The sequence below is a fragment of the Cinclus cinclus genome, chromosome 9 (genome assembly GCF_963662255.1).
Source record: "Cinclus cinclus chromosome 9, bCinCin1.1, whole genome shotgun sequence".
In the NCBI taxonomy this organism is placed as follows: Eukaryota; Metazoa; Chordata; class Aves; order Passeriformes; family Cinclidae; genus Cinclus; species Cinclus cinclus.
In genome coordinates, this window is record NC_085054.1 from 801,817 (window position 1) to 828,635 (window position 26,819).

General features: G+C 46.8%; 1 protein-coding gene across 1 annotated transcript in view; it reads left to right on the forward strand.

The window, feature by feature from the left end:
- LOC134047429 (uncharacterized) overlaps positions 1-10,898 on the forward strand; it is a 125,116-nt gene extending 114,218 nt beyond the window's left edge. Inside the window, exons 3-7 of the mRNA XM_062498567.1 lie at positions 5,161-5,289; positions 7,711-8,885; positions 9,066-9,227; positions 10,515-10,781; positions 10,890-10,898. Of these exons, the coding sequence (XP_062354551.1) occupies positions 5,161-5,289; positions 7,711-8,885; positions 9,066-9,227; positions 10,515-10,781; positions 10,890-10,898 (1,742 nt within the window). The remainder of the gene's footprint in view (positions 1-5,160; positions 5,290-7,710; positions 8,886-9,065; positions 9,228-10,514; positions 10,782-10,889) is intronic.
- The last annotated feature ends 15,921 nt before the right edge of the window (positions 10,899-26,819 follow it).

The following is a 26,819-nucleotide window of genomic DNA, read 5'->3' on the forward strand; positions in this document are numbered from 1 at the left end:
GGTACCAGGTTTTAATTGGGCCCCATGCTTTCACAATACATCCCTGGCCCTTTTAGGCCCATTGGTGTCACAAGAGATCATTAGATTGTTAACCTGCATTGGGTCACAATGGTTCCTTGCTTCTCTTAACCTCTGTGGTGTCACAATGCATCCCATGCCCTTCTAGGCCACTTGATGTCACAATGAATCATTTGATTCTTGGCCTCCATGGTGTCATAATGGTTCCTTGTTTCTATTGGGCCCCATGCTGTCACAATTCATCCCTGGCCCTTTTACGCACCCTGGTGTCAAATGGGATCCTGGGACTATTAGCCTCCATTGGGTCACAATGGTTCCTTGCTTCTCTTAACCTCTGTGGTGTCACAATGCATCCCATGCCCTTTTAGGCCACTTGATGTCACAATGAATCATTTGATTCTTGGCCTCCACGGTGGCATAATAGATCCTTGCTTCTATTGGTCCCCGTGCTGTAACAATCCATCCCTGGCCCTTTTTATACCCCCTGGTGCCACAAGGGATCATTAGATTGTTAGCCTGCATTGGGTCACAATGGTTCCTTGCTTCTCTTAACCTCTGTGGTGTCACAATGCATTCCAAGCCCTTTTAGGCCACTTGGTCTTACAATGAACCATTTGATTCTTGGCCTTCATGGTGTCATAATGGTTCCTTGCTTCTATAGGTCCCCATGCTGTCAGAGTTCATCCGTGGTCCTTTTGCGCCCCCTGGTGTCAAAAGGGATTCTTAGATTGTTAGCCTGCATTGGGTCACAATGGTTCCTTGCTTCTCTTAACCTCTGTGGTGTCATAATGCATCCCATCCCCTTTTAGGCCACTTGATGTCACAATGAATCATTTGATTTTTGGCCTCCATGGTGGCGTAATTGTACCAGGTTTTAATTGGGCCCCATGCTTTCACAAAACATCCCTGGCCCTTTTAGGCCCATTGGTGTCACAAGGGATCATTAGATTGTTAGCCTCCATTGGATCACAATGGATCCTTGCTTCTCTTAACCCCTGTGCTGTCACAATGCATCCCATGCCCTTTTAGGCCACTTGATGTCACAATGAATCATTTGATTCTTGGCCTCCATGGTGTCATAATGGTTCCTTACTTCTATTGGTCCCCGTGCCGTAAAAATCCATCCCTGGCCCTTTTAGGCCCATTGGTGTCAAAAGGGATCATTACATTGTTAGCCTGCATTGGGTCACAATGTTTCCTTGCTTCTCTTAACCTCTGTGGTGTCACAATGCATCCCATGCCCTTTTAGGCCACTTGATGTCACAATGAATCATTTGATTCTTGGCCTCCATGGTGTCATAATGGTTCCTTGTTTCTATTGGGCCCCATGCTGTCACAATTCATCCCTGGCCCTTTTAGGCCCATTGGTGTCAAAAGGGATCATTAGATTGTTAGCCTCCATTGGGTCACAATGGATCCTTGCTTCTCTTAACCCGTGTGCTGTCACAATGCATCCCATGCCCTTTTAGGCCACTTGATGTCACAATGAATCATTTGATTCTTGGCCTCCACGGTGGCATAATAGATCCTTGCTTCTATTGGTCCCCGTGCTGTAACAATCCATCCCTGGCCCTTTTTATACCCCCTGGTGCCACAAGGGATCATTAGATTGTAGCCTGCATTGGGTCACAATGGTTCCTTGCTTCTCTTAACCTCTGTGGTGTCACAATGCATTCCAAGCCCTCTTAGGCCAATTGATGTCACAACGAACCATTTGATTGTTGGCCTTCATGGTGTCATAATGATTCCTTGCCTCTATAGGTCCCCATGCGGTCAGAGTTCATCCGTGGTCCTTTTGCGCCCCCTGGTGTCAAAATGGATTCTTAGATTGTTAGCCTGCATTGGATCACAATGGTTCCTTGCTTCTCTTAACCCCTGTAGTGTCATAATGCATCCCATGCCCTTTTAGGCCACTTGATCTCACAATGAATCATTTGATTCTTGCCTCCACGGTGGCCTAATAGATCCTTGCTTCTATTGGTCCCCGTGCTGTAACAATCCATCCCTGGCCCTTTTAATACCCCCTGGTGCCACAAGGGATCATTAGATTGTTAGCCTGCATTGGGTCACAATGTTTCCTTGCTTCTCTTAACCCCTGTGGTGTCACAATGCATCCCATGCCCTTTTAGGCCACTTGATGTCACAATGAATCATTTGATTCTTGGCCTCCACGGTGGCATAATTGTACCAGGTTTTACTTGGGCCCCATGCATTTACAATTCATCCCTGCCCCTTTTAGGCCCATTGGTGTCACAAGGGATCATTAGATTGTTAGCCTGCATTGGGTCACAATGGTTCCTTGCTTCTCTTAACCTCTGTGATGTCACAATGCATCCCATGCCCTTTTAGGCCACTTGATGTCACAATGAATCATTTGATTCTTGGCCTCCATGGTGTCATAATGGTTCCTTGCTTCTATTGGGCCCCATGCTGTCACAATTCATCCCTGGCCCTTTTACGCCCCCTGGTGTCAAATGGGATCCTGGGATTATTAGCCTGCATTGGGTCACAATGGATCCTTGCTTCTCTTAACCCCTGTGCTGTCACAATGCATCCCATGCCCTTTTAGGCCACTTGATGTCACAATGAATCATTTGATTCTTGCCTCCACGGTGGCATAATAGATCCTTGCTTCTATTGGTCCCCGTGCTGTAACAATCCATCCCTGGCCCTTTTAATACCCCCTGGTGCCACAAGGGATCATTAGATTGTTAGCCTGCATTGGGTCACAATGGTTCCTTGCTTCTCTTAACCCCTGTGGTGTCACAATGCATCCCATGCCCTTTTAGGCCACTTGATGTCACAATGAATAATTTGATTCTTGGCCTCCATGAGGGCGTAATTGTACCAGGTTTTAATTGGGCCCCATGCTTTCACAATACATCCCTGGCCCTTTTAGGCCCATTGGTGTCAAAAGGGATCATTAGATTGTTAGCCTCCATTGGGTCACAATGGATCCTTGCTTCTCCTTACCCCTGTGCTGTCACAGTGCATCCCATGCCCTTTTAGGCCACATGATGTCACAATGAATTATTTGATTCTTGGCCTCCACTGTGGCATAATAGATCCTTGCTTCTATTGGTCCCCGTGCTGTAACAATTCATCCCTGGCCCTTTTAGGCCCATTGGTGTCACAACGGATCATTAGATTGTTAGCCTCCCTTGGGTCACAATGGATCCTTGCTTCTCTTAACCCCTGTGGTGTCACAATGCATTCCATGCCCTTTTAGGCCACTTGAAGACACAATGAATTATTTGATTCTTGGTCTCCATGGTGGCATAATTGCACCAGGTTTTAATTGGACCCCATGCTTTCACAATTAATCCCTGGCCCTTTTAAGCCCATTGGTGTCAAAAGGGATCATTAGATTGTTAGCCTCCATTGGGTCACAATGGTTCCTTGCTTCTCTTAACCTCTGTGGTGTCACAATGCATCCCATGCCCTTTTAGGCCACTTGATGTCACAATGAATCATTTGATTCTTGGCCTCCATGGTGGCATAATAGATCCTTGCTTCTATTGGTCCCCGTGCTGTAACAATCCATCCCTGGCCCTTTTGATACCCCCTGCTGCCACAAGGGATCATTACATTGTTAGCCTGCATTGGGTCACAATGGATCCTTGCTTCTCTTAACCTCTGTGGTGTCACAATGCATTCCATGCCCTTTTAGGCCACTTGAAGACACAATGAATTATTTGATTCTTGGTCTCCATGGTGGCATAATTGCACCAGGTTTTAATTGGACCCCATGCTTTCACAATTCATCCCTGGCCCTTTTAGGCCCATTGGTGTCAAAAGGGATCATTAGATTGTTATCCTCCATTGGGTCACAATGGTTCCTTGCTTCTCTTAGCCCCTGTGGTGTCACAATGCATCCCATGCCCTTTTAGTCCGCTTGGTGTCACAATGAATCATTTGATCCTTGGCCTCTATGGTGTCATAATGTTTCCATGTTTTTATTGGGCCCCATGCTTTCACAATTCATCCCTGGCCCTTTTAGGCCCATTGGTGTCACAAGGGATCATTAGATTGTTATCCTCCATTGGGTCACAATGGTTCCTTGCTTCTCTTAACCTCTGTGCTGTCACAATGCATCCCATGCCCTTTTAGGCCACTTGATGTCACAATGAATCATTTGATGGTTGGCCTCCATGGTGGCATAATATTTCCTTGTTTCTATTGGGCCCCATGGTGTCACAGTTCATTCCTGGCCCTTTTAGGCCCATTGGTGTCACAAGGGATCATTAGATTGTTAGCCTGCATTGGGTCACAATGGTTCCTTGCTTCTCTTAACCTCTGTGGTGTCACAATGCATCCCATGGCCTTTTAGGCCACTTGATGTCACAATGAATCATTTGATTCTTGGCCTCTATGGTGTCATAATAGTTCCTCGCTTCTATTGATCCCCATGCTTTCACATTTCATCCCTGGCCCTTTTACAACCCCTGGTGTCACAAGGGATCATTAGATTGTTAGCCTCCCTTGGGTCCCAATGGTTCCTTGCTTCTCTTAACCCCTGTGGTGTCACAATGCATCCCATTCACTTTTAGGCCATTTGATGTCACAATGAGTCATTTGATTCTTGGCCTCCATGGTGTTGTTAGCATATACTTATATATTTAATAGCTAGTGGTTATAACGCTAAGGCTGCTGTTTGTAGCTAGTATAAGGTAGGCCCTGGGAACTAAGCCAGGGAATGTGCTGAGCTACAGAATAATGAGTTAAGGGCCAGTGGGGCGAAGAAGGACCAACTGGTTATTTATAGGAACAGTAGGGAATTTACTGATGAAGTACAATAAACAGGTGCGGGATTAATCTATAGTATTAGTTTAGACAAGCATGTAGGATTTATAACCATTAGAAAGGTATCTTATTGTCTTAACTTAGGCAGGCGTGCAAGAGTTATAACCTTTAGAAATGTTATCTCGAAAATGAATGCTGCCTTTGATGTAAAGTATGTGGACCATAGCATGTAGCCATGGTGAAGCAAGATTTGTAAAAGGGTATAAAACTGTGTAAGATTCAGTAACGGGTTGGGACTTTGACTTTGGATGCTAGTCCTCAGGTCCCCGGGCCCTGAATAAAGCACCGCACAAAACAACTTTGTTGATTTGTGTTTTACTCTTTGGGATCCGTCAGCAGTTTTTGGCGACCGCGGCAGGACTCCGGAGGTGGCTGGGGCGGTTCGCGAGCTGATCCACTCCACGCCGGCACCAGGTGATTCCTGGGGAGTCATCGACCCGCGCCCGACCCCGCGCCTGACGGACAACTGTAACAGGTTAGCCCGAAGGTGCTTTATTATCTGGTTTGGGTGCCGGCCTGATAAGTCGAGGCGGCGATCCTCGCAGGGTTGCGCAAAAGACGTCTTTGGTTGGTAAAGCCTAGGCGCCGACCGTTAGACGCGGCGAAAGCTGCGCAGGATCGGCACTTGTCCCTCGCGGCGTCGAGAAGTGGCAAGTTTGGTTGGTTATTGGTTTGTTGGTTAATAATTTGATAATCAGTATCTGTTGTAGCTGTGACTGTTGGAAGTGTGTTTGTGAGATAGTATTGTGTGATTGTGTTATTATGATGCCATTTAAAACGTTTAAATCTTTGGTTCAATCTAATGAAAAAGTTCCGGAATATACTCCGTTAGGATGTTTGTTGGGGCGTTGGAAAAGAGAAGGGTTCCATCAAGAGTTAAAAAGGGAAAGGATGATTGACTATTGTAATCATTGGTGGCCACAATATGAAACTGGAAGTTCGGGGTGGCCCCTCAATGGGTCTATTGACCCTGGTGTGATATCCCCGTTAATGCAGTTTTTACGGGAAAATGAAAAATGGGATGAGATTCCTTATTTGGATTTGTTTTATACCCTAAAAGGCAAACCCGAATGGCAGAAAGAATGTGGTATTATGGTATTACAGGTAGAGGAACAAAATTGTCAAGGTTGTAGGCAAAGGAATAGGTGTAATGGTTGTATGACAAAGCTGACAAGCCAGGAAGAGGACCTATCTTTGCTTGTAGCTCCTAGTGCCCCTCCTGCAGAATTAGCTTCGGAAGAGGAAGATAGTGATAAAGAAGAAAGAGAAATAATACAAACCCCAGAAATGGGGAAGGGCTCCCAGGAATCGATAATACCTTGTCCTGGGGAGCCATCTCCTGGTCATACCCGTAATATACCGAGAACCCCTATTGAAGAAAGAACTAGACAAGGGAGGAAAAATAGGGAAAAACCCCAACTGATAGCCCCTTTAAGGGAAGCTATGGGACCTCAGGGTGAGAAGGTGGTTATTAAAGTCCCGTTCTCACCTGGGGATCTGATAATTTGGAAACAATCAGCAGGGTCATACCGGGAGGATCCGGACAAGGTTGCTCGAGTGGTAAAAATGATAATAAAAACACAAAATCCTGATTGGAATGATTTACAGGTGTTACTAGATACATTGATGGATTCAACCGAGAAGGAGATGGTGTTACGGGCAATGACAGAACGAGCTAGGGAAATGTTGAGGGTACAAATGACAGATGGAACTCTAAATGACTTGGTCCCGAGACAGGACCCCGGGTGGGATCCTAACACCAGTCGGGGTTGGAAAAGACTTCAAGTTTATCAAGAATTAATAATAGAAGGGATTAGAACGGGGATGCCAAAAACAATGTATTGGTCAAAATTGTATTCCATAAGACAGGATAAAAGTGAGTCCCCGTCAGCATTCCTGGAACGGCTGAAGGAAACTGCACGCAGATTTACTAATTTAGAGGTTGACGGGGAGGCAGGGAAATTACAGTTGGCTTTGATTTTTATGGGGCAATCTCAGGACGATATTAGGAAAAAGCTGCAAAAGTTAGAAAGGGAAGACACTCGGAACCTAGAGAAAATGCTAGAAGTGGCATGGAAGGTATATAATAATAGAGAAAAAGAGACAGCAAAGAGACATCAGGCAAATATTTTAGCAGTATTGCAACACGCTACGGGAGGAAGCCCAAGAGGACGAGGACGGGGCCGGGGTGGTATGGGTCGAGGAAGGGGCATAATTCAGCAGAATTTGGGAAGGGGAGCAATGGGAGGATTGGGAAATCCCTTCGGGGGGGCAAGGAAAATTGGGTCCTAATCAATGCGCTTTCTGCAGACAATTAGGACACTGGAAAAATGAATGTCCAGTCAAATGGGAATGGGTAATGTGGAAATGTAAATCCTATGGGAAATGCAGGAGCTACCACGGGGCCAGTAGATGTCGCTCAAGCATTTGTGTTAGGGGACTATCAAAATCAGAGCTGACTAGATCAGGATCTGAAGGTAGTATTGGAGGTAGGGGGACAAGAACAAGAATTTAGAGTTGATACGGGACCAACACATTCGGTTTTGAATACAAAATTAGGGTTATTAAATGATGTAAAAATTCAAGTAATAGGGGCAACCTGGCAAGTAGAAGAGAGGACATTTTTGCAGCCGTTAGACATAAAATTCGGGGGAAAAGAATTTGGCCATCAATTCCTGTATATGCCTAATTGCCCAGAGTCACTGTTTGGAAGAGATCTGTTATCTCTCCTAAACGTGAGAATATTATTTGAAGGAGGACGAATGAAATTAGAAATTCCTGATAAAGAGATATCTAGACTATTTGTGATTAAGGAGGTAGAACCCACCCCAATTCCCGAAGAGGTTTAACAGGCAGTGGTACCTTGGGTTTGGGAAACCGGCACTCCAGATAAATCTAAGGCAGCTCAACCAGTAGTGGTCGAGCTAAAGGAGGGAGTCCAACCGGTAAGGATTAGACAATATCCGATTAAGTTAGAAGCTAGGAAAGGAGTAGCCCCCATGATTGCTCAGTTCTTAATCCAAGGTATTTTGCAAGAATGTGAATCAGAATTTAATACCCCAATTTTTCCAGTACAAAAACCTAATGGTAAATATAGGCTAGTTCAGGATCTGAGAGCTATAAATAATATAACCAAGGATATCCACCCAGTGGTGGCAAACCCCTATACTTTGTTAACATCTGTGTCTGAAAGATTTCAATGGTTTACAGTAATTGATTTAAAAGATGCTTTCTTCTGCATCCCTCTGGCATTTGAAAGTAGGAAATATTTTGCATTCGAGTGGGAAGACCCTGACTCTGGCCGGAAGAAACAGCTTACTTGGACACGACTTCCGCAAGGATTCAAGAATTCCCCCACAATATTTGGGAACCAGTTAGCCAAGGAATTGGAGGAATGGAAAACAACACAGGTAAAAGAATCTCCCTTTTCTCATGTAATACTTCAATATGTAGATGACATTTTCCTGGCCACAGAAGAAAGGGACATTAGCCTAAATTTAACTATAGGCTTATTGAACATGCTAGGCCAGGCTGGATATCGGGTCTCGAAAGAAAAGGCCCAGCTCATCCGGACAAGTGTGTTATATTTGGGCTGTGAAATAACACAAGGAGTAAGGCGATTAGGGGCAAATAGAATTGAAGCCATCTGCACCATACCTATTCCCCGAAATCATCAGGAACTAAGATCCTTTCTAGGAATGGTAGGATGGTGCCGGCTGTGGATCCCGAATTTCGGACTCCTGGCCAAACCCTTATATGAGGCACTAAAAGAGACACGGTTACGGTGGGACAAGCCACAGCAGAATGCATTCCAAGGGCTAAAGCAAGCACTAAAAGAAGCCCCGGCATTGGGACTACCCAATTTAACCAAGGACTTTCAATTATATGTAAATGAGAGACAGAGACTGGCTTTAGGAGTACTCACACAAAAGCTGGGATCATGGAAGCGTCCAGTCGGCTATTTTTCGAAACAACTAGATGCAGTCAGCTCTGGATGGCCGTCCTGTTTGCGAGCCGTGGAAGCTACCGTACTATTGATTCAGGAATCAAGAAAATTGACTTTGGGTAAGAAAATAGAAGTGTTTGTGCCTCACATGGTGATAACAGTTCTGGAACAAAAAGGGGGGCATTGGTTGTCCTCCAGTAGAATGTTGCAATATCAAGCAATATTAAGGGAACAAGATGATGTTGAGCTAAAAGTAACTAACCATATCAATCCAGCAGAATTTCTCCGCAGTGAGCAGGAAGAAGGCGAATTGACCCACGACTGTGTGGAAGTCATTGAACAAGTCTTCGCTAGCCGCACTGACTTGAAAGACGTGCCATTGGAGTCTCCGGACTGGGAACTGTTTACAGATGGATCCAGTTTCGTCGAGAATGGGACCAGGTACGCGGGTTATGCGGTGGTAACGCTTCTCCAGGTCGTGGAAGCTAAAGCCCTCACCCCGGGAACATCAGCGCAGAAAGCAGAGATTGTGGCTTTGATTCGCGCCTTGGTTTTGAGTCAAGGAAAGAAGGTAAATATATGGACTGACTCTAAATATGCATTTGGAGTTCTGCATGTCCATGGAGCATTATGGAAAGAAAGAGGACTGTTAAGTTCTCAAGGGACATCTATAAAACATCGAAACGAAATCCTATCTCTTTTGGATGCTGTGCATAAACCAGCTGCAGTAGCAGTAATGCATGTGAGAGGACATCAGAAGGAAGAAGGGAAAATTTTCCAAGGAAATAATCTAGCAGATGCTACTGCTCGGAAAGTGGCACGTGAGGTTTGGACACAATTGGCATTGATTCCGACAAAGGTAAGCCCAGTCACTCCTCACCTAGAGCAGAAGCCCAATTACTCCTTAGAAGATGAAAGACTGGCCAGACTTGTGAATGCCCAGAAGAACGCGTTAGGGTGGTATGTGACCGACACAGGGCAAGTATTAGTACCTGTCAAGATCATGAAAATAATTTTAGAAGCAGAGCACAACAAATGCCACTGGGGGGCAGAGGTATTGGTTAAATTTTTAAAGAAAGAAATCATTTCTAACCAGATGTTGACTTTAGCTAAACGAGTTAATGCAATGTGCCCAGTCTGTATAAAGAACAATCCCGTAGTGAGGAAGCAGATTCAATTAGGAAAATTACAGGTAGGACCAGAGCCAGGTGATTATTGGCAGGTTGACTTTTCAGAGTTGCCCAGGGCTCAAGGGTACAGATACTTCCTGGTATATGTATGTACCTTTTTGGGATGGCCCGAGGCTTTTCCGTGCAGAACTAACCAGGCTAAGGAGGTGGTCAAAACTTTATTAAGGGAAATTATTCCTAGGTTTGGAGTACCCCTGGGAATTTCATCAGATAGGGGACCACAATTTGTGGCCGGAATAGTACAAAACATAGCACGAGTGCTCGATGTTAAATGGAATTTACATACCCCATGGAGACCTCAATCAAGTGGGCAGGTAGAAAGAATGAATCAGACATTGAAAGGTCAGATTAAGAAAATCTGTCAAGAAGCTAAGATTCAATGGCCGCAAGCATTACCATTGGCTTTGTTAAGAATCAGGATTAAACCCAAGGAAAGAGTAGGAGTAAGTCCATATGAAATACTATATGGCAGACCATATCATGCAACAACGTTAAAAGGTGATCCTCACGTGGTTGGGGTCCAAATGCTCTTTAACTATGTTCTATCTCTTAACAAGACTCTTACAGCCTTGAGAGGTGCTTTGCAGTGGAACCGCCCTCTGCCGCTGGAAAATCCAGTCCATGACATCCAACCAGGAGATCGGGTGTATGTAAAGAACTGGAGCACGGACCCCTTGAAGGAATCATGGGAGGGTCCACGTCAGGTGATTATGACAACCTTCACGGCGGCAAAAGTCGAGGGCATCAACAACTGGATCCACTACACCCGGATCAAGAAAGTCCTTACTCATTGGGAAGTGCAGCCACTGTCTTCCACCAAGATGGTTATTCAAGCCAAACCCACCGACCCAAGGCCTACATCTTAATTATTGTACTGATCATGTCATGTCACGTAACTTTAACTCATGAATCTGTTGTTATTACTGTTCTAGAGCCGGTGACTATGGCGGTTGAAGGAATGAATGTAAATCTGACTTGTTCATTCACCAATGACCAGGGAGCTGGATCCGAAGAAGTCAATGTAAGATGGAAAAAGGATATGGATTGGGTAGACACAGGTATTGTCACAACTGGGGATATGAAAACACAAATGGGAAACACTACCCTACAATTGACAAATGTAACATCGGGATTTGAAGACAAGTATTTATGTGTAGTCTGGATCAGAGATAGTTTCGACTATGGTGACTTGAAATTACGGGTAATGTCATTATTAGGAGATGGTACCAAGAAGGGGGATGTTGAGGTCATTCCAACCTCAACCTATGTAGACATGTGGGACAGTCCTCCTTTGCGAATGAATTGTACTTTCCGATTGGAAAACGAGTGTGAATATGGGATACAAGTTAAGTGGTGGAGGGAAAATTCTCAGGGAATGTGGAATCAAATCAGCGAAGGAGTTAGCTGGTGGTCCGAAGGAACCGTGGGAGGAGGATGGTTAAATATTACTGATCTGAAGATTGGGAAATTCGGAAGTAGATACTTGTGTATAGTCTCATGTGGAGAAATGGGTGACTTTGGAATACGAAACGTCAGGGCTTGGTCGCATCTGAGAGATGGAATCACTGGCCAACATGGGGTCTATAGTGGGCGGGGACATGCAATAACTGCAGTTTATCTTAATAGCATCAGAGGAACTCACAGAAGAACTCGAGCCATAGATGTAACATTTCCCCGCAGTCAGGAACAGGAAAATTTGATAGTAGGATTAATTCGGGACTTTGGCAAAGTGCAGAATGTTTCCTCGATTACAGCCTGTTTACCTTTACCACAGGCAGCCGGGGAGCCGATACCGTGGGGAATCATCCCAGTAAAATCTTTACCCAGGGCATTTGTGGATTTTACTTGGAGTTGTAAATTGATACCAAAGGAGTATGTAGAAAAGAAGGAAGGATGCCAATTGATTAGGAATATGTTGGAAAAAGATTGCCAGCAAATGCCAGGCTACTATGGGTGGGTTAGTAAAATGAACAAATGCATTGTGGAGGGACCAATAAGGGAACCCTGTAATAAGGTTTGGATGCAAGTAAAACACACAAAAAATGAAGAAGTATGTCAAAACATTACGCAATCACAGTCTTTAGAAGACGATTGGGGAGCAATTTGGGGACCAAGTTTATTAGAAACATATAGTTACCTAGGAACCGTGAATTGGTGCATTGAATGGATAGGAAATAAGAACCAGACCTATACTAGAGTATTAACAACAGAGACAGCTCAGAGGACATCAACTGGGACAACAGAGATATGGAATTGTTCACGAGTTATTACTTGTGATACTCCTGAAGCAGAAATAGGTTTGGTACCAGTAAGAGTGTTACTCAAGTGGGGATGTGAATGTAGAGGGTACAATCATACAATTAGGGGAGAGATGGCCAGTAACAAACAAGTAGATTGCAAAACTACCACTATCAGAAGCCCTGGTAACTTAGTCTGGGTAATGGGACATGGGAAATGGACCACTCATATGCCGATCAATGGGATGGTAACTCAAATAACTTTAGGAGTTCCTACCTTATGTCCATTCTGGAAACAATCTAAACTTAATAAACAAGAAATACAGGCCAGGCAAAGGAGAGACATAGGAGATGAAATTATTGAAGAAAATGAGTGGCATGAACCGTCAGGGGGAGTAAAATTCGGATGGGCACTAGAATCTTTATTTGCACCTATCTCCACATATCGAAATAGGGAAATGTTGCATAGACTCCTGGGACAGACCGAAAGATTAGCAGCAGCCACCAAGAAGGGATTTAAAGATTTAAATTCACAATTACAGGCAACTACTCGGATGACATTGCAAAACCGGATGGCACTAGATATGCTGTTACTAAGAGAGCATGGAGTTTGTGGATATCTGCATGGGAAAACAGATCATTGCTGTATTCATATCCCAAATGTGACAAAGGAAGTAGAAAAAGATATAGATCAATTGGAGAATATTGAATCTAAAACTAGGGAAATAGCAAAAGATGTGGAACATAATTGGATTGGAGCAATATTCAGCTCTTTAGGGATCCAGGTCTCTGGTTGGATATCCTCAATTGTTCAATATGCAATAATATTGTTAATATTAATTGGAGTTGTGTATGGAGTTTACAGATGTCTTCTAGGAGTAATCACCAGAGAAGGAATTCATACACGTAGAATAATGAAGGCTATGACCAGGAACGGACAACCGGCTGGGAACACACCGCCTCTCGTACTTAGAGACGGTTACATGAAGAATGGAGGGAGGAAGTTGAGCATCCTTACAGAAGACTGAAGGATGCTCAAAAGGGGGGAGTTGTTAGCATATACATATAGATTTAATAGCTAGTGGTAGTAATGCTAAGGCTGCAGTTTGTAGCTAGTATAAGGTAGGCCCTGGGAACTAAGCCTGGGAATGTGCTGAACTACAGAATAATGAGTTAAGGGCCAGTGGGGCGAAGAAGGACCAACTGTTCGTTTGTAGGAACAGTAAGGAACTTACTGATGAAGTACAATAAACAGGTGCGGGATTAATCTATAGTTTTAATTTAGACAAGCATGTAGGATTTATAACCATTAGAAAGGTATCTTATTGTCTTAACTTAGGCAGGCGTGCAAGAGTTATAACCTTTAGAAATGTTATCTCGAAAATGACTGCTGCCTTTGATGTGAAGTATGTGGACCATAGCATGTAGCCATGGTGAAGCAAGATTTGTAAAAGGGTATAAAACTGTGTAAGATTCACTAAGGGGTTGGGACTTTGACTTTGGACGCTAGACCTCAGGTCCCCGGGCCCAGAATAATGCCCCGCACAAAACAACTTTGTTGATTTGTGTTTTACTCTTTGGGATCAGGCAGCAGTGTCATAATATTTCCTTGTTTTATTGGGCCCCATGCTGTCACAATTCATCCCAGGAACTTTTATACCCCCTGGTGCCACAAGGGATCATTAGATTGTTAGCCTGCATTGGGTCACAATGGTTCCTTGCTTCTCTTAACCTCTGTGCTGTCACAATGCATCCCATGGCCTTTTAGGCCACTTGGTGTCACAATGCATCATTTGATTCTTGGTCTCTATGGTGTCATAATGTTTCCATGTTTTTCTTGGGCCTGATGCTTTCACAATCCATCCCTGGCACTATTACAACCCCTGGTATCAAAAGGGATCCTGGGATTATTAGCCTCCATTGGTACATAATGGATCCTTGCTTCTCTTAACCCCTGTGGTGTCACAATGCATCCCATGCGCATTTAGTCCACTTGATGTCACAATGAATCATTGGATTCTTGGCCTCCATGGTGTCATAATAATTCCTTGCTTCTATTGAGCCCCATGCTTTCACAATCCATCCCTGGCCCTATTACAAACCCTGGTGTCACAAGGGATCATTAGATTGTTAGCCTGCATTGGGTCACAATGGTTCCTTGCTTCTCTTAACCTCTGTGGCGTCACAATGCATCCCATTCACTTTTAGGCCATTTGATGTCACAATGAATCATTTTATTCTTGGCCTCTATGGTATCATAATGTTTCCATGTTTTTATTGAGCCCCATGCTTTCACAATTCATCCCTGGCCCTTTTACAACCCCAGGTGTCACAATGGATCATTAGATTGTTAGCCTGCATTGGGTCCCAATGGTTCCTTGCTTCTCTTAACCCCTGTGGTGTCACAATGCATCCCATTCACTTTTAGGCCATTTGATGTCACAATGAATCATTTGATTCTTGGCCTCCGTGGTTTTCATAATGTTTCTATGTTTTTCTTGTGCCCCATGCTGTCACAATTCATCCCTGGCCCTTTTACAACCCCTGGTGTCAAATGGGATCCTGGGATTATTAGCATCCATGGGGTCACAAAGGATTCTTGCTTCTCTTAACCCCTGTGGTGTCACAATGCATCCCATGCTCTTTTAGGCCACTTGATGTCACAATGAATCATTTGATTCTTGGCCTCCATGGTGTCATAATAGTTCCTCGCTTCTATTGATCCCCGTGCTGTAACAATCCATCCCTGTCCCTTTTACAACCCCTGGTGTCACAAAGGATCATTCGAGTGTTAGCCTCCATTGGGTCACAATGGTTCCTTGCTTCTCTTAACCCCTGTGCTGTCACAGTGCATCCCATGCCCTTTTAGGCTATTTGATGTCACAATGAATCATTTGATTCTTGGCCTCCATGCTGTCATAATGGTTCCTTGCTTCTATTGATCCCCATGATTTCACAATTCATCCCTGGCCCTTTTAGGCCCATTGGTGTCACAAGGGATCATTAGATTGTTAGCCTGCATTGGGTCAAAATGGTTCCTTGCTTCTCTTAACCCCTGTGGTGTTACAATGCATCCCATTCACTTTTAGGCCACTTGATGTCACAATGAATCATTTTATTCTTGGCCTCCATGGTATCATAATAGTTCCTCGCTTCTATTGATCCCCATGCTTTCACAATCCATCCCTGGCCCTATTACAAACCCTGGTGTCACAAGGGATCATTAGATTGTTAGCCTCCTTTGGGTCACAATGGATCCTTGCTTCTCTTAACCTCTGTGGTGTCACAATGCACCCCAGGCCTTTTTAGGCCACTTGATGTCACAATGAATCATTTGATTCTTGGCCTCCATGGTGGCATAATAGATCCTTGCTTCTATTGGTCCCCGTGCTGTAACAATCCATCCCTGGCCCTTGTGGGCCCCCTGGTGCCAAAAGGGATCATTAGATTGTTAGCCTGCATTGGGTCACAATGGTTCCTTGCTTCTCTTAACCTCTGTGGTGTCACAATGCATCCCATGGCCTTTTAGGCCACTTGGTGTTACAATGAATCATTTGATTCTTGGCCTCTATGGTGTCATAATGTTTCCATGTTTTTATTGTGCCCCATGATTTTACAATTCATCCCTGGCCCTTTTACAACCCCTGGTTTCACAATGGATCATTAGATTGTTAGCCTGCATTGGGTCACAATGGTTCCTTGCTTCTGTTAACCCCTGTGGTGTCACAATGCATCCCATACACTTTTAGGCCACTTGATGTCATAATGGATCATTTGATGGTTGGCCTCTATGGTGTTATAATAGTTCCTTGCTTCTATTGGGCTCCATGTTGTCAAAATGGTTCCCTGGCCCTTTTACGCCCCCTGGTGTCACAAGGCATCATTAGATTGTTAGCCGCCTTTGGGTGTTGGGGGTTGGTTTCTTTCCCTTTTCCCTCTGTGTAATTTTCCCCATTGTCATGCTAAGATTCCTGTTGACTGGGCCCTGGTGACAAGGGGGAGGGGACGGGAGGGAAGAAGCAAGCCCTGCGAGATTCAAACAGCCAGAAGAGGAAGCGGAACTCTGGGCCTCGGCCCATTTCCCCTGCGGAGTTCGGACAAGAAGGACGATCACCGCCTCTTCTCCATCTCCGCCATCCAAGTGTCGGGAAACCCCCATCGGACCCTGCCCTGCTGTCTTCTCTCTGTGAACTACCACCATCCAGCACTCTGCTGATCACCGGGACCGACACCGTGAGCGGAGGGCTCTCTCTCCATCTCTCTCTCTCCCCCTGGGACAGCGCTGCCATCACCCCCAGCCCTCCTGCAGCTCTGCGGGACCCTCCCGCCCCGAGCACCGGGAACTGCAGCTCAGGGAAAAGGTGCCTGCAGCCAAAAAACACTGGGACTGAGTTACTGTTCTGTTTGTGGGTAATTTCATAGCTGTTGTTGTTCTTGTTTGTCTTGTTAGATATACTAGTAAAGAACTGTTATTCCTACCCCCATATCTTTGCCTGAGAGCTCTCTTAATTCCAAAATTATAATAATCGGAAGAATCACGTTTTTTTTCAGTCCAAAGGGAAGCTTCTGCTTTCCTTAGCAAACACCTGTCTTTCAAACCAGGACAGATTTTGGCCACCCAACGTAGGGCCCGAGGGCGTTCAGAGAAAATAGTGAAAAAGGAGTAACAGTTCTTGAGTTACCTCAGTTTTGTGTTAGGTGGCATCATGTTGTCCAGCTTACCGTGGTTTGGGCTCCATGTGGCCACAGCTTTATCTCTCCCATGTGCAATCCCTTACTTGAACATGGGACCTATAACTCAGGCTGCTGTAACTATTATCCAGTTCCTTTTGTGGGCTGATAACGTGAGAAATTCATGGATTTTTAACTTCCTCTGGAAGGTGGGCACATGGATTCGGAGCTATCACACTCTAACTGTATGTTTTTCGGGTTACTTTAATAATGGTACATACTGTGAGGATATGACACCAGGGAAAATTTTGTCCCAAACCCTTACACAGTTTTTTGGGTCTGCTCCACCAGCTTTTGAGGGGTTCAAATCTCTTCTAAGCAGTAATGATATCATACAGTGGCTGACATTGCTAATAGGCCTTGTAAACCTGTTCTATTTAACATTCCGAGATGAGGGGAGATTGACTTGGATGACAACCCTGATACGTCCCCCAAGGAATAGGGATCCTGCCCCAGAGCCTGGCCCTGCCCCAGAGCCTGGCTCTGCCCCAGAGACTAAGGACTCTGCCCCAGAGCCTGACCCTGCCCCTGCCACAGAGACTAAGGATTCTGCCCCAGAGGCTAAGGATGTTGCCCCTGAGCCTGATTCTGCCCCAGAGCTCACCTCAGAAAGGAACCATCCAGAGTGGGTGGGGTTTCTAGTGAAGGAGATGGGCCAAATGCTGAAGGAGTACCTTTCCCCAGCTCTTGAGAAACTCTCCCGCTGCCTTAAAGAGGGAGAACCTGATGGTGCAGCAGTGGAACCCACAAATGTTACATCTCTCCAGGCTCCAGCTGAACTGCAAGGGAACTCACAGCCAGCAGTAGTTGCCCCTGTGGAAACTAGAAAGTCTAAGGTGAAAACAAAGCACCTGGATAATAAGGATCAGAAAGCAGGGCCCTCACAACCAGCAGGGGAGCCAGAGGTTGAGATCGCCATAGATTCCCTGTCATACGAGAGTCTCTGTAATCTGCGTAAAGATGTTGTACGAAGGGGCCGTGAGGCTTTTACAACGTGGTTACTGCGGGTCTGGGACCTTATGGGTACAGGTGTGCAGCTGGATGGTACTGAGGCAAGGAATTTGGGACCCCTGACCCAGGACTCAGGTGTGGATCACATATTCGTAAGGGAATGAGGCCCCCTTTCCCTCTGGGAGCGGCTTTTAATGAGTGTAAGAGAGAGGTTTGTCCATAGAGAGAATGCAGGAGCACCACCATAGAATGCGCTGGAAGACCGCTGAGGAGGGGATCCAACAGCTGAGAGAAGTGGCAGTACTGGAGATACTCTTTGGGAGGGGTGGACAACATGACAATGACCCCGACAAGGTCAGGTGCACAGGGCAGATGTTGTGGAATCTGGCACACCTGGGGCCATCTCAATACACCACATTCATTGCAGCCATTAATGCTGACACCAACCACGAGACAGTGGGTTCTGTTGCCAATAGGCTCAGGAATTTTGAGAGTATAATGAATGGCCCAGTGCAGGCTCAGGCCTCTGCTGTGATTAGGGAACTCAAAGAGGAGATGAGAGAGATGAGGGAGGAGATGAAGAAGGTCAATGCAGCACCAGTGCGAGTCACAGATCCCAGAGGTAGAGCCCAATGTCCCCCAGCTAGGGAGAGAGGATACACCCCACGAGCTGACCTGTGGTTCTTTCTGCATGACCATGGGGAAGACATGAGGAGGTGGGATGGGAAACCCACTTCTGCCCTGGCAGCGCGGGTGCGTCAACTCAGGGAGGGAAACACTAACCAAAGGAGCTCCACTAAAGTGAAGGTAGCCTCAACTTCCCATGACCAAGATGCAGGGTATTACAAAAGGGAGGATGATTTGTCAGATCCCCTTGAGGGAACCTCCAATATGTATGCCCAGGAAGCAAGTAATAACCAGGGCTAGAGGGGCCCTGCCTCTAGCCAGGGAGAGGCACAGGAAAACCGTGTCTTTTGGACGGTGTGGATCCGATGGCCTGGCACATCAAAGCCACAAAAACATAGGGCATTAGTTGATACTGGTTCACAGGTCACCCTAATACCATCAGAACATGTGGGGGAAGAGCCTGTTTCTATTGCTGGGGTGACAGGGGGATCACAGGAATTGACTTTGCTGGAGGCTGAGGTGAGCCTGACTGGGAAGGAGTGGCAGAAGCATCCAATTGTGACTGGCCCAGAGGCACTGTGTATTCTAGGCATAGACTTCCTCAGGAATGGCTATTACAAAGACCCAAAGGGACTCAGGTGGGCTTTTGGAATAGCTGCTGTAGAGGCAGAAAACATTAAGCAATTGAACACCTTGCTTGGACTGTCAGAGAACCCATCTGTAGTGGGACTCCTGAAGGTGAAGGAGCAGCAAGTGCCAATTGCCACCTCCACAGTGCACCACCGGCAGTACAGGACAAATCGAGATGCCGTGATCCCCATCCACAAGATGATCCGTGAGCTGGAGGGCCAAGGAGTGGTCAGCAAAACCCACTCACCCTTCAACAGCCCCATCTGGCCTGTGCACAAGTCTGATGGAGAATGGAGATTGACTGTGGACTATCGTGCATTGAATGAAGTGACTCCACCGCTGAGCGCTGCCGTGCCGGACATGCTGGAACTCCAGTACGAGCTGGAGTCCAAGGCAGCAAAGTGGTATGCCACCATTGACATTGCCAATGCATTTTTCTCCATTCCTCTGGCAGCAGAGTGCAGGCCTCAGTTTGCTTTCACCTGGAGGGGCGTGCAGTACACCTGGAACCTACTGCCCCAGGGGTGGAAACACAGCCCCACCATCTGCCATGGACTGATCCAGGCTGCACTGGAAAAGGGTGAAGCTCCAGAACATCTGCAATACATTGATGACATCATTGTGTGGGGGAACACAGCAATGGAAGTATTTGAGAAAGGAGAGAAGATCATCCAGATTCTGCTGGGAGCTGGTTGCGCCATCAAGAGGAGCAAAGTCAAAGGTCCTGCCCGAGAGATCCAGTTCCTGGGAGTAAAGTGGCAAGACGGGCGGCGCCAAATCCCCACTGAGGTCATCAATAAGATCACCGTGATGTCTCCACCAACCAACAAGAAGGAAACACAAGCTTTCCTAGGTGCCATAGGCTTTTGGAGAATGCACATTCCTGAGTACAGCCAGATCGTGAGCCCTCTCTACCTGGTCACCCGGAAGAAGAACGAATTCCACTGGGGCCCTGAGCAGCAGCAAGCCTTTGCCCAGATCAAGCAGGAGATCGCTCATGCTGTAGCCCTCGGCCCAGTCAGGACGGGACCAGAGGTGAAGAATGTGCTCTACTCTGCAGCCGGGAACAAGGGCTTGTCCTGGAGCCTTTGGCAGAAGGTACCTGGTGAGACCCGAGGCCGACCTCTGGGATTCTGGAGCCGAAATTACAGAGGGTCTGATGCCAACTACGCCCCAACAGAGAAGGAGATCTTGGCTGCTTATGAAGGAGTTCAAGCTGCCTCAGAAGTGATTGGCACAGAAGCACAGCTCCTCCTGGCACCCCGACTACCAGTGCTGGGGTGGATGTTTAAAGGGAAGGTCCCCTCTATCCACCACGCCACCGATGCCACATGGCGCAAGTGGATTGCCCTCATCACACAGCGCGCCCGTATCGGAAACCCAAATCGCCCTGGGATTTTGGAAATAATTACAAACTGGCCAGAAGGTGAAAATTTTGGTCTTGCCGATGAAGAGGAGCAAGAACAAGTGACCCGGGCTGATGAAGCCCCGCCATACAACCAACTGCCAGCAGATGAAACTCACTACGCTCTTTTCACTGACAGTTCCTGTCGCATCGTGGGGATGAACCGGAAGTGGAAAGCAGCCGTATGGAGCCCCACATGACAGGTTGCACAAGCTACTGAAGGAGAAGGTGGATCAAGTCAACTTGCTGAACTCAAAGCCGTTCAGCTGGCCCTGGACATTGCTGAAAGAGAAAAGTGGCCAAAGCTTTACCTTTATACTGATTCATGGATGGTAGCCAGTGCTCTGTGGGGCTGGCTGGAAAGATGGAAAAAAGCTAACTGGCAACGTAGGGGAAAACCAATCTGGGCTGCTGATGAGTGGAAAGACATTGCCAGTCGGGTAGAGAAGCTACCCGTAAAGGTCCGTCATGTAGATGCCCATGTCCACAACAGTCGGGCTAATGAGGAGCACCAACAGAATGAGCAAGTAGATCAGGCTGCAAGGATAGAGGTGTCACAGATAGACTTAGACTGGCATCACAAGGGAGAATTGTTCCTGGCTCAATGGGCCCACGATGCCTGAGGTCATCAAGGCAGAGATGCTACCTATAAGTGGGCACAAGACCAAGGGGTGGATCTCACCATGGACAGCATTTCCCAGGTTATCCATGACTATGAGATGTGTGCTGCCATCAAGCAAGCCAAGCGAGTGAAGCCCCTCTGGTATGGGGGGCGGTGGTCCAAATATAAGTATGGGGAGGCCTGGCAGATTGACTACATCACACTGCCTCAGACACGCCAAGGCAAGCGCTACGTGCTGACCATGGTGGAAGCCACCACTGGATGGTTGGAGACCTGCCCTGTGCCTCATGCCACTGCCCGCAACACCATCCTGGGCCTGGAAAAACAAGTCCTTTGGAGACATGGTACCCCTGAGAGAATTGAGTCAGACAATGGGACTCATTTCAAGAACAGCCTCATAAGCACCTGGGCCAGAGAACACGGCATTGAGTGGGTGCACCACATTCCTTATCACACACCAGCGGCTGGGGAAGTGGAACAGTGCAATGGGCTGCTTAAAACTACCTTGAAGGCACTGGGTGAGGGGACTTTCAAGAACTGGGAGATGAATCTACCAAAAGCCACATGGTTAGTGATCACCCGAGGTTCCACTAATCGAGCAGGCCCTGCCCAGTCTGAGCCCTTGAGAACACCAGATGGGGACAAGGTTCCAGTGGTGCATATGAGAGGTATGCTAGGAAAAACTGTTTGGGTGAACTCTGCCTCCAGCAAAGACAATCCAATTCGTGGGGTGGTTTTTGCTCAAGGGCCAGATTGTACCTGGTGGATCATGCAAAGGGATGGAAAGACCCGATGCATACCCCAAGGAGACCTTGTTTTAGGGTGAACTACCTATGATACTGTGCCTGTATCTCTAACTGTATGGATGTCTATAATTTGAAGATTTTAATTTGATGTAGCATGATGGTAGGGGAAAATTCGGGGTGGATAATGTAGGGGGTTGGTTCTCTCCCTTTTCCCTCTGTGGAATTTTCGCCATTGTCATGCTAAGATACCTGTTGACTGGGCCCTGGTGATAAGGGGGAGGGGAGGGGGAGGGGAGGGGGAGGGGAGGGGGAAACCCCGCGAGATTCAAACAGCCAGAAGAGCAGACGGAAGGCTGGGCCTCGGCCCATTTTCCCCGCGGAGTTCGGACGAGAAGGACGATCCCCACCTCTGTCCCATCCCTGCCATCCCAGCGTCAGGAGCCATCCTCCGGGACCGACACCGTGAGCGGAGGGCTCTCTCTCCATCTCCCTCTCTCCCCCTGGGACAGCGCTGCCATCACCCCCAGCCCTCCTGCAGCTCTGTGGGACCTGCCCGCCCCCATCACCAGGAACTGCAGCTCAGGGAAAAGGTGCCTGCGGCCAAAAAACACTGGGACTGAGTTACTGTTCTGTTTGTGGCTAATTTCATAGCTGTTGTTGTTCTTGTTTGTCTTGTTAGATATACTAGTAAAGAACTGTTATTCCTACCCCCCATATCTTTGCCTGAGAGCTCCCTTAATTTCAAAATCATAATAATCTGTAGGAAAAAAAGATCATTTCCTTAGCAAACATCTGTCTTTCAAACCAGAACAATACCTAGAAAGCCTTTCTGGATTCCTCTTTTAGAGTCCTGCGTGTACTCTGGGAACAGGGTTTACATGCCAGGGCTGGGCAATACAGAGCCCTTTTCTCTCCCATGGGCTGAGGGTGTGGCACTTGCCATTTCCAAGGGCCCTACAGTTGCCAAATGGGCCTTTTTGGCTCCGCTGAGAAGAGTCCTAAGTGTGAGCCTGTCTTAAAGCTGCTTTTCCTGCAAATGTACTCCAGGAATCCACTTTTTTTGAACTCTCAGGTCCTGTGCATGTATACCAACTGAAGGATGGAAGAGGGCTGGGGGGGAGGTGATCTCCTTCTCTAGTGGTTTTTGGGTTTGATTCGGTTGTTGTTGGATTTGTTCATTTGTGTGGATTGGTCTGGTTTTGGGGGATTATTCTGTTTAATCTTTGTGTTCTATTTTTATTCAACTCCTCCTGGGAGCACTGGATAGGGGTCCAGAAGTGTATCTGACGCTTGTCTGGGGCACAGTGAAGGTGTCCAAGGGGACCTTGCCCAAGCTGCATGCAGAGGAATCCATATCAGCCCGGGCTGAAGGTGCTCAGTGGCCAGTCAGTTGCCTTGGCTGGAAGCTTTCCATGGAGCATCTGTAGGGATGGAGTGTTGGGGCTGCCACGGCTGGGGTGTCACAGCCAGGGGAATGTTGGGGCTGCCCTGCTCCTGGCACAGCCCCAAGAGCCTTCCCAGTGCCTGCAGGGGACACAAAGGCTGAGTCAAAGGGTGAGGACTGCAAGAGGCACTGAGCTGGGAGGGACTCAGCAGGATCATGGAGTCCAGGACCTGGCCCTGCACACACAGGCCAACAAGCCAAGGCTATGCATGCCTGGGAGAGGTGTCCAAAGGCTCCTGAAGCTGCATCAACCTGGTGACTATGAGCATTCCCTGGGGAGCCTGGTCAGTGATGGAGGATCATTTGGTTGGGAAAGGAAGGATGGAAGGACCGATGGAAGGACCGATGGAAGGACCTAGATGCCTGAAACCTAGATCTGGTCCTTGCCAGCACCTGGAGCCTGAAATGTGGTGTTTTCTGGCTCCACCACTGCCCAAGTCCTGACATTTCCCAGTGATGGCACACCCTATGTCTAGGAATTTGCATGCCCAGAAAGCCAAAATCTGGCAATTTCCTGGCACCTGCACAAGCAGTGCCCAGATCTAGTAATTCGTCTATTATGGAGCACTATGGACCTGTATGGACTGTTATGGACCAGAATGGGCCGATATAGACTGGGATGGAGTTGTGTGGACTGGTATGGACCAGTATGGTCTGGTATTGTCTGTCATGGATCAGTATAAACCAGTACTGACCAGTTCAAATTGGTTCCAACCAGTACCCTCCATTTTCCCCAAATATTTTTCCAGCTGACCCAATTTCTCCCCAGTACCCTCCCAGTTCACCCCAGTTCCTCCCAGTTTTCTCCCATTCCCTCCCAGGTCCTCCCAGTCTCTCGCAGTTCATCCCAGTCCCTCCCAGTTTCCCGCCAGTACCCCCCGGTCCCTTCCAGTATGTCCCAGTATAACCAGTACAGCTCACAGGTACTTCAGTGCCCCCAGCCCACTGAAGGCTCCATCCCTGATGTTTCCCAAGCATCTTGAGGTCACTAGGCTGGGACAGGAATTTGGGGTTATTTTAGGACATTTGGCGACAAATGGGGACATTTGGGGGATAATCTGGGGACATCTGGGGACACTTTTGGAACAATTTAGGGGAAATTTTGGACAATTTTGGGACACTTGGGATAATCTGGGGACACACCTGGGAAATTTTGGGGCCATTTAGGTACAATTTGGGACATTTTGGGGATAATCTGGAGCCATTTGAGGACAAATTTGAGACATTTGGCAACATCTGGGGATCATTTTGGGGCAATTTGGGAATTTAATTTTTTTTGGGGGGGGATATTTGGGGACATTTAGGGGTGGTTTGGGGGCCATTTGGGGCTATTCTGGAATATTTGGAGTAGTTTTGGGGTGATTTAGGGCCATTTTGGGGTAATTTGTGACATTTGGGCCATTTAAGTACAATTTAGGATATTTGGAGTGATTTGGGGCCATTTTGGAATATTGAGGGAAAAGGGGAATTTAGGAATAGACAGGAATTTTGGGGGAAGAAACAGGAATTTGGAAAAAAAATGGGAAATTTGGGGGGGGAAATGGGAAATTTGGGGGGAAAAGAAATGGGAATTTTGAGGGAAAAGGGGAATTTAGGAATAAACAGGAATTTTAGAGGGGAAAAAGGGGGATTTGGGGGGGAAAAACAGGAATTTGGGGGCGGGAAATTTGGGAAAGAAATGTGAATTTGGAAAAAAATAGGAATTTACGGGGGAATTTTGAAAGAAAAGGGAATTTAGGAATAAACCGGAATTTAGGGGGGGAAAGGGAGTTTTGGAAAAAATAAATGGAATTTGGGAAGGGAACAGGAATTTGGGGGGGGAAACAGGAATTCTGGGAAAATTGGGAATTTGGGGAAATTTGGGAAGGAAAAAAAGGAATTTTTGGGGGGGGAAATGGGAATTGGGGGAAAACAGCAAATTGGGAAGAAAAAAGTGGGAATTTGGGGGGGGAATTGGAGTTTTTGGGGGGAAATTAAGGAGGGGTTGGGAATTTGGGAAAAAATGGGAATTTGGGAAGGAAAACCAGGAATTTTGGAGGGGGGGGTAACAGGAATTTCAGAGGGGAATTTGAAGGAAATTTGGGGAAATTTGGGTGGAAATTGAGACAATTTAGAGGAAATACAGGAATTTTTTGGGGTAAAATGGGAATTTGGGGGAAAATGTAAATTTTAGGGGGAAAATGGGAATTTGGGGGAAAATGGGAATTGTGGAAAAACTGGGAAATTCAGGGAAAATATGGGGGGAAAATCTGGGAGGGAAATTGAGAAAGATGAGTAAAAACGGGGAGAAAATGGGAGAAATTTGGGAGAAATGGGACAGGAAATGGGAAAAAATTGGAATAAAATGGGAAATACCGGGGAAAATGGGGTAATTGAGAAATGAGGGAGAAATTTGGTGGAACTTGGGAAAAATGGGGGGAACTGGGAGGGACTGGGACCAAACTGGTCCAAACTGTGATCAACTTGGGATTAAACTGAGACCAAACTGGCCTAAACTGGTCAAAACTGTGATTAAACTGGGCTTAAACTGGGATCAAACTGGCCTAAACTGGACTAAACTGGGATCAAACTGGGTCAAAACTGGTCTAAACTGGGATCAAACTCACCCAAACTGGGCTAAACTAGGATCAAACTGGGTCTAAACTAGTTCAAACTGGGTTAAACTGGGACTGAACTGGGAACAAATTGGGACTGAACTGGGAACAAACTGGGATTAGACTGATCTAAGATGGGACTAAGATGGTCCAAACTGGGCTAAACTAGGATCAAACTGGAACTAAACTGGGCTAAACTGGTTTAAACTGGGACTAAAGTGAGAACAAACTGGTGCAAGCTGGACTAAACTGGAATCAAATTGGGTCTAAATTGGGCTAAACTGGGGTTAAACTGGACTGAAGTGGGGCTAAAATGGGCTAAACTGATCGAAACCGGGCTAAACTGGTCCAAATTGGGCTAAACTGGGACTAAACAGGGATCAAATTAGGCTAAACTGTGATCAAATTGGGATCGAACTGCGCCTATACAGGTCCAAACTGGGCCAAACTGGGACTAAACTAGGATCAAACTGGTCCAAACTGGGACTAAACTGGTCTAAACTGGGCTAACTGGGATCAAACTGGCCGAAACCAGTCCGAGCTCCCCTCAGGCACTGTGGGGGGGTAGGGCTTAGGTGATGACATCAGCAGGGCGTGGCTGGGGAGGAAAAACTGAGGATCCCAAGGGGGTTGGGAAGCTCCAAATTGGGGTAAAAGGGGGGGGGCAGGGGGATTTTGGGGGGTCCTGGGGGGGAATTTGGGGGTCCTGAATTTGGGGTCCATGGGGGGGGTCCCAGGGGCAGTTTTGTGTCCCAATTTTGGGGGTCCTGGTGGGCTTTGGGGGACCTAATTTTGGGAAAGGGTCCCAAAAATTTGTGGTTCAAGCGGGATCCTGGGGGAATTTTGGGGGTCCAAAATTTGGGGTCCCAGGGGTT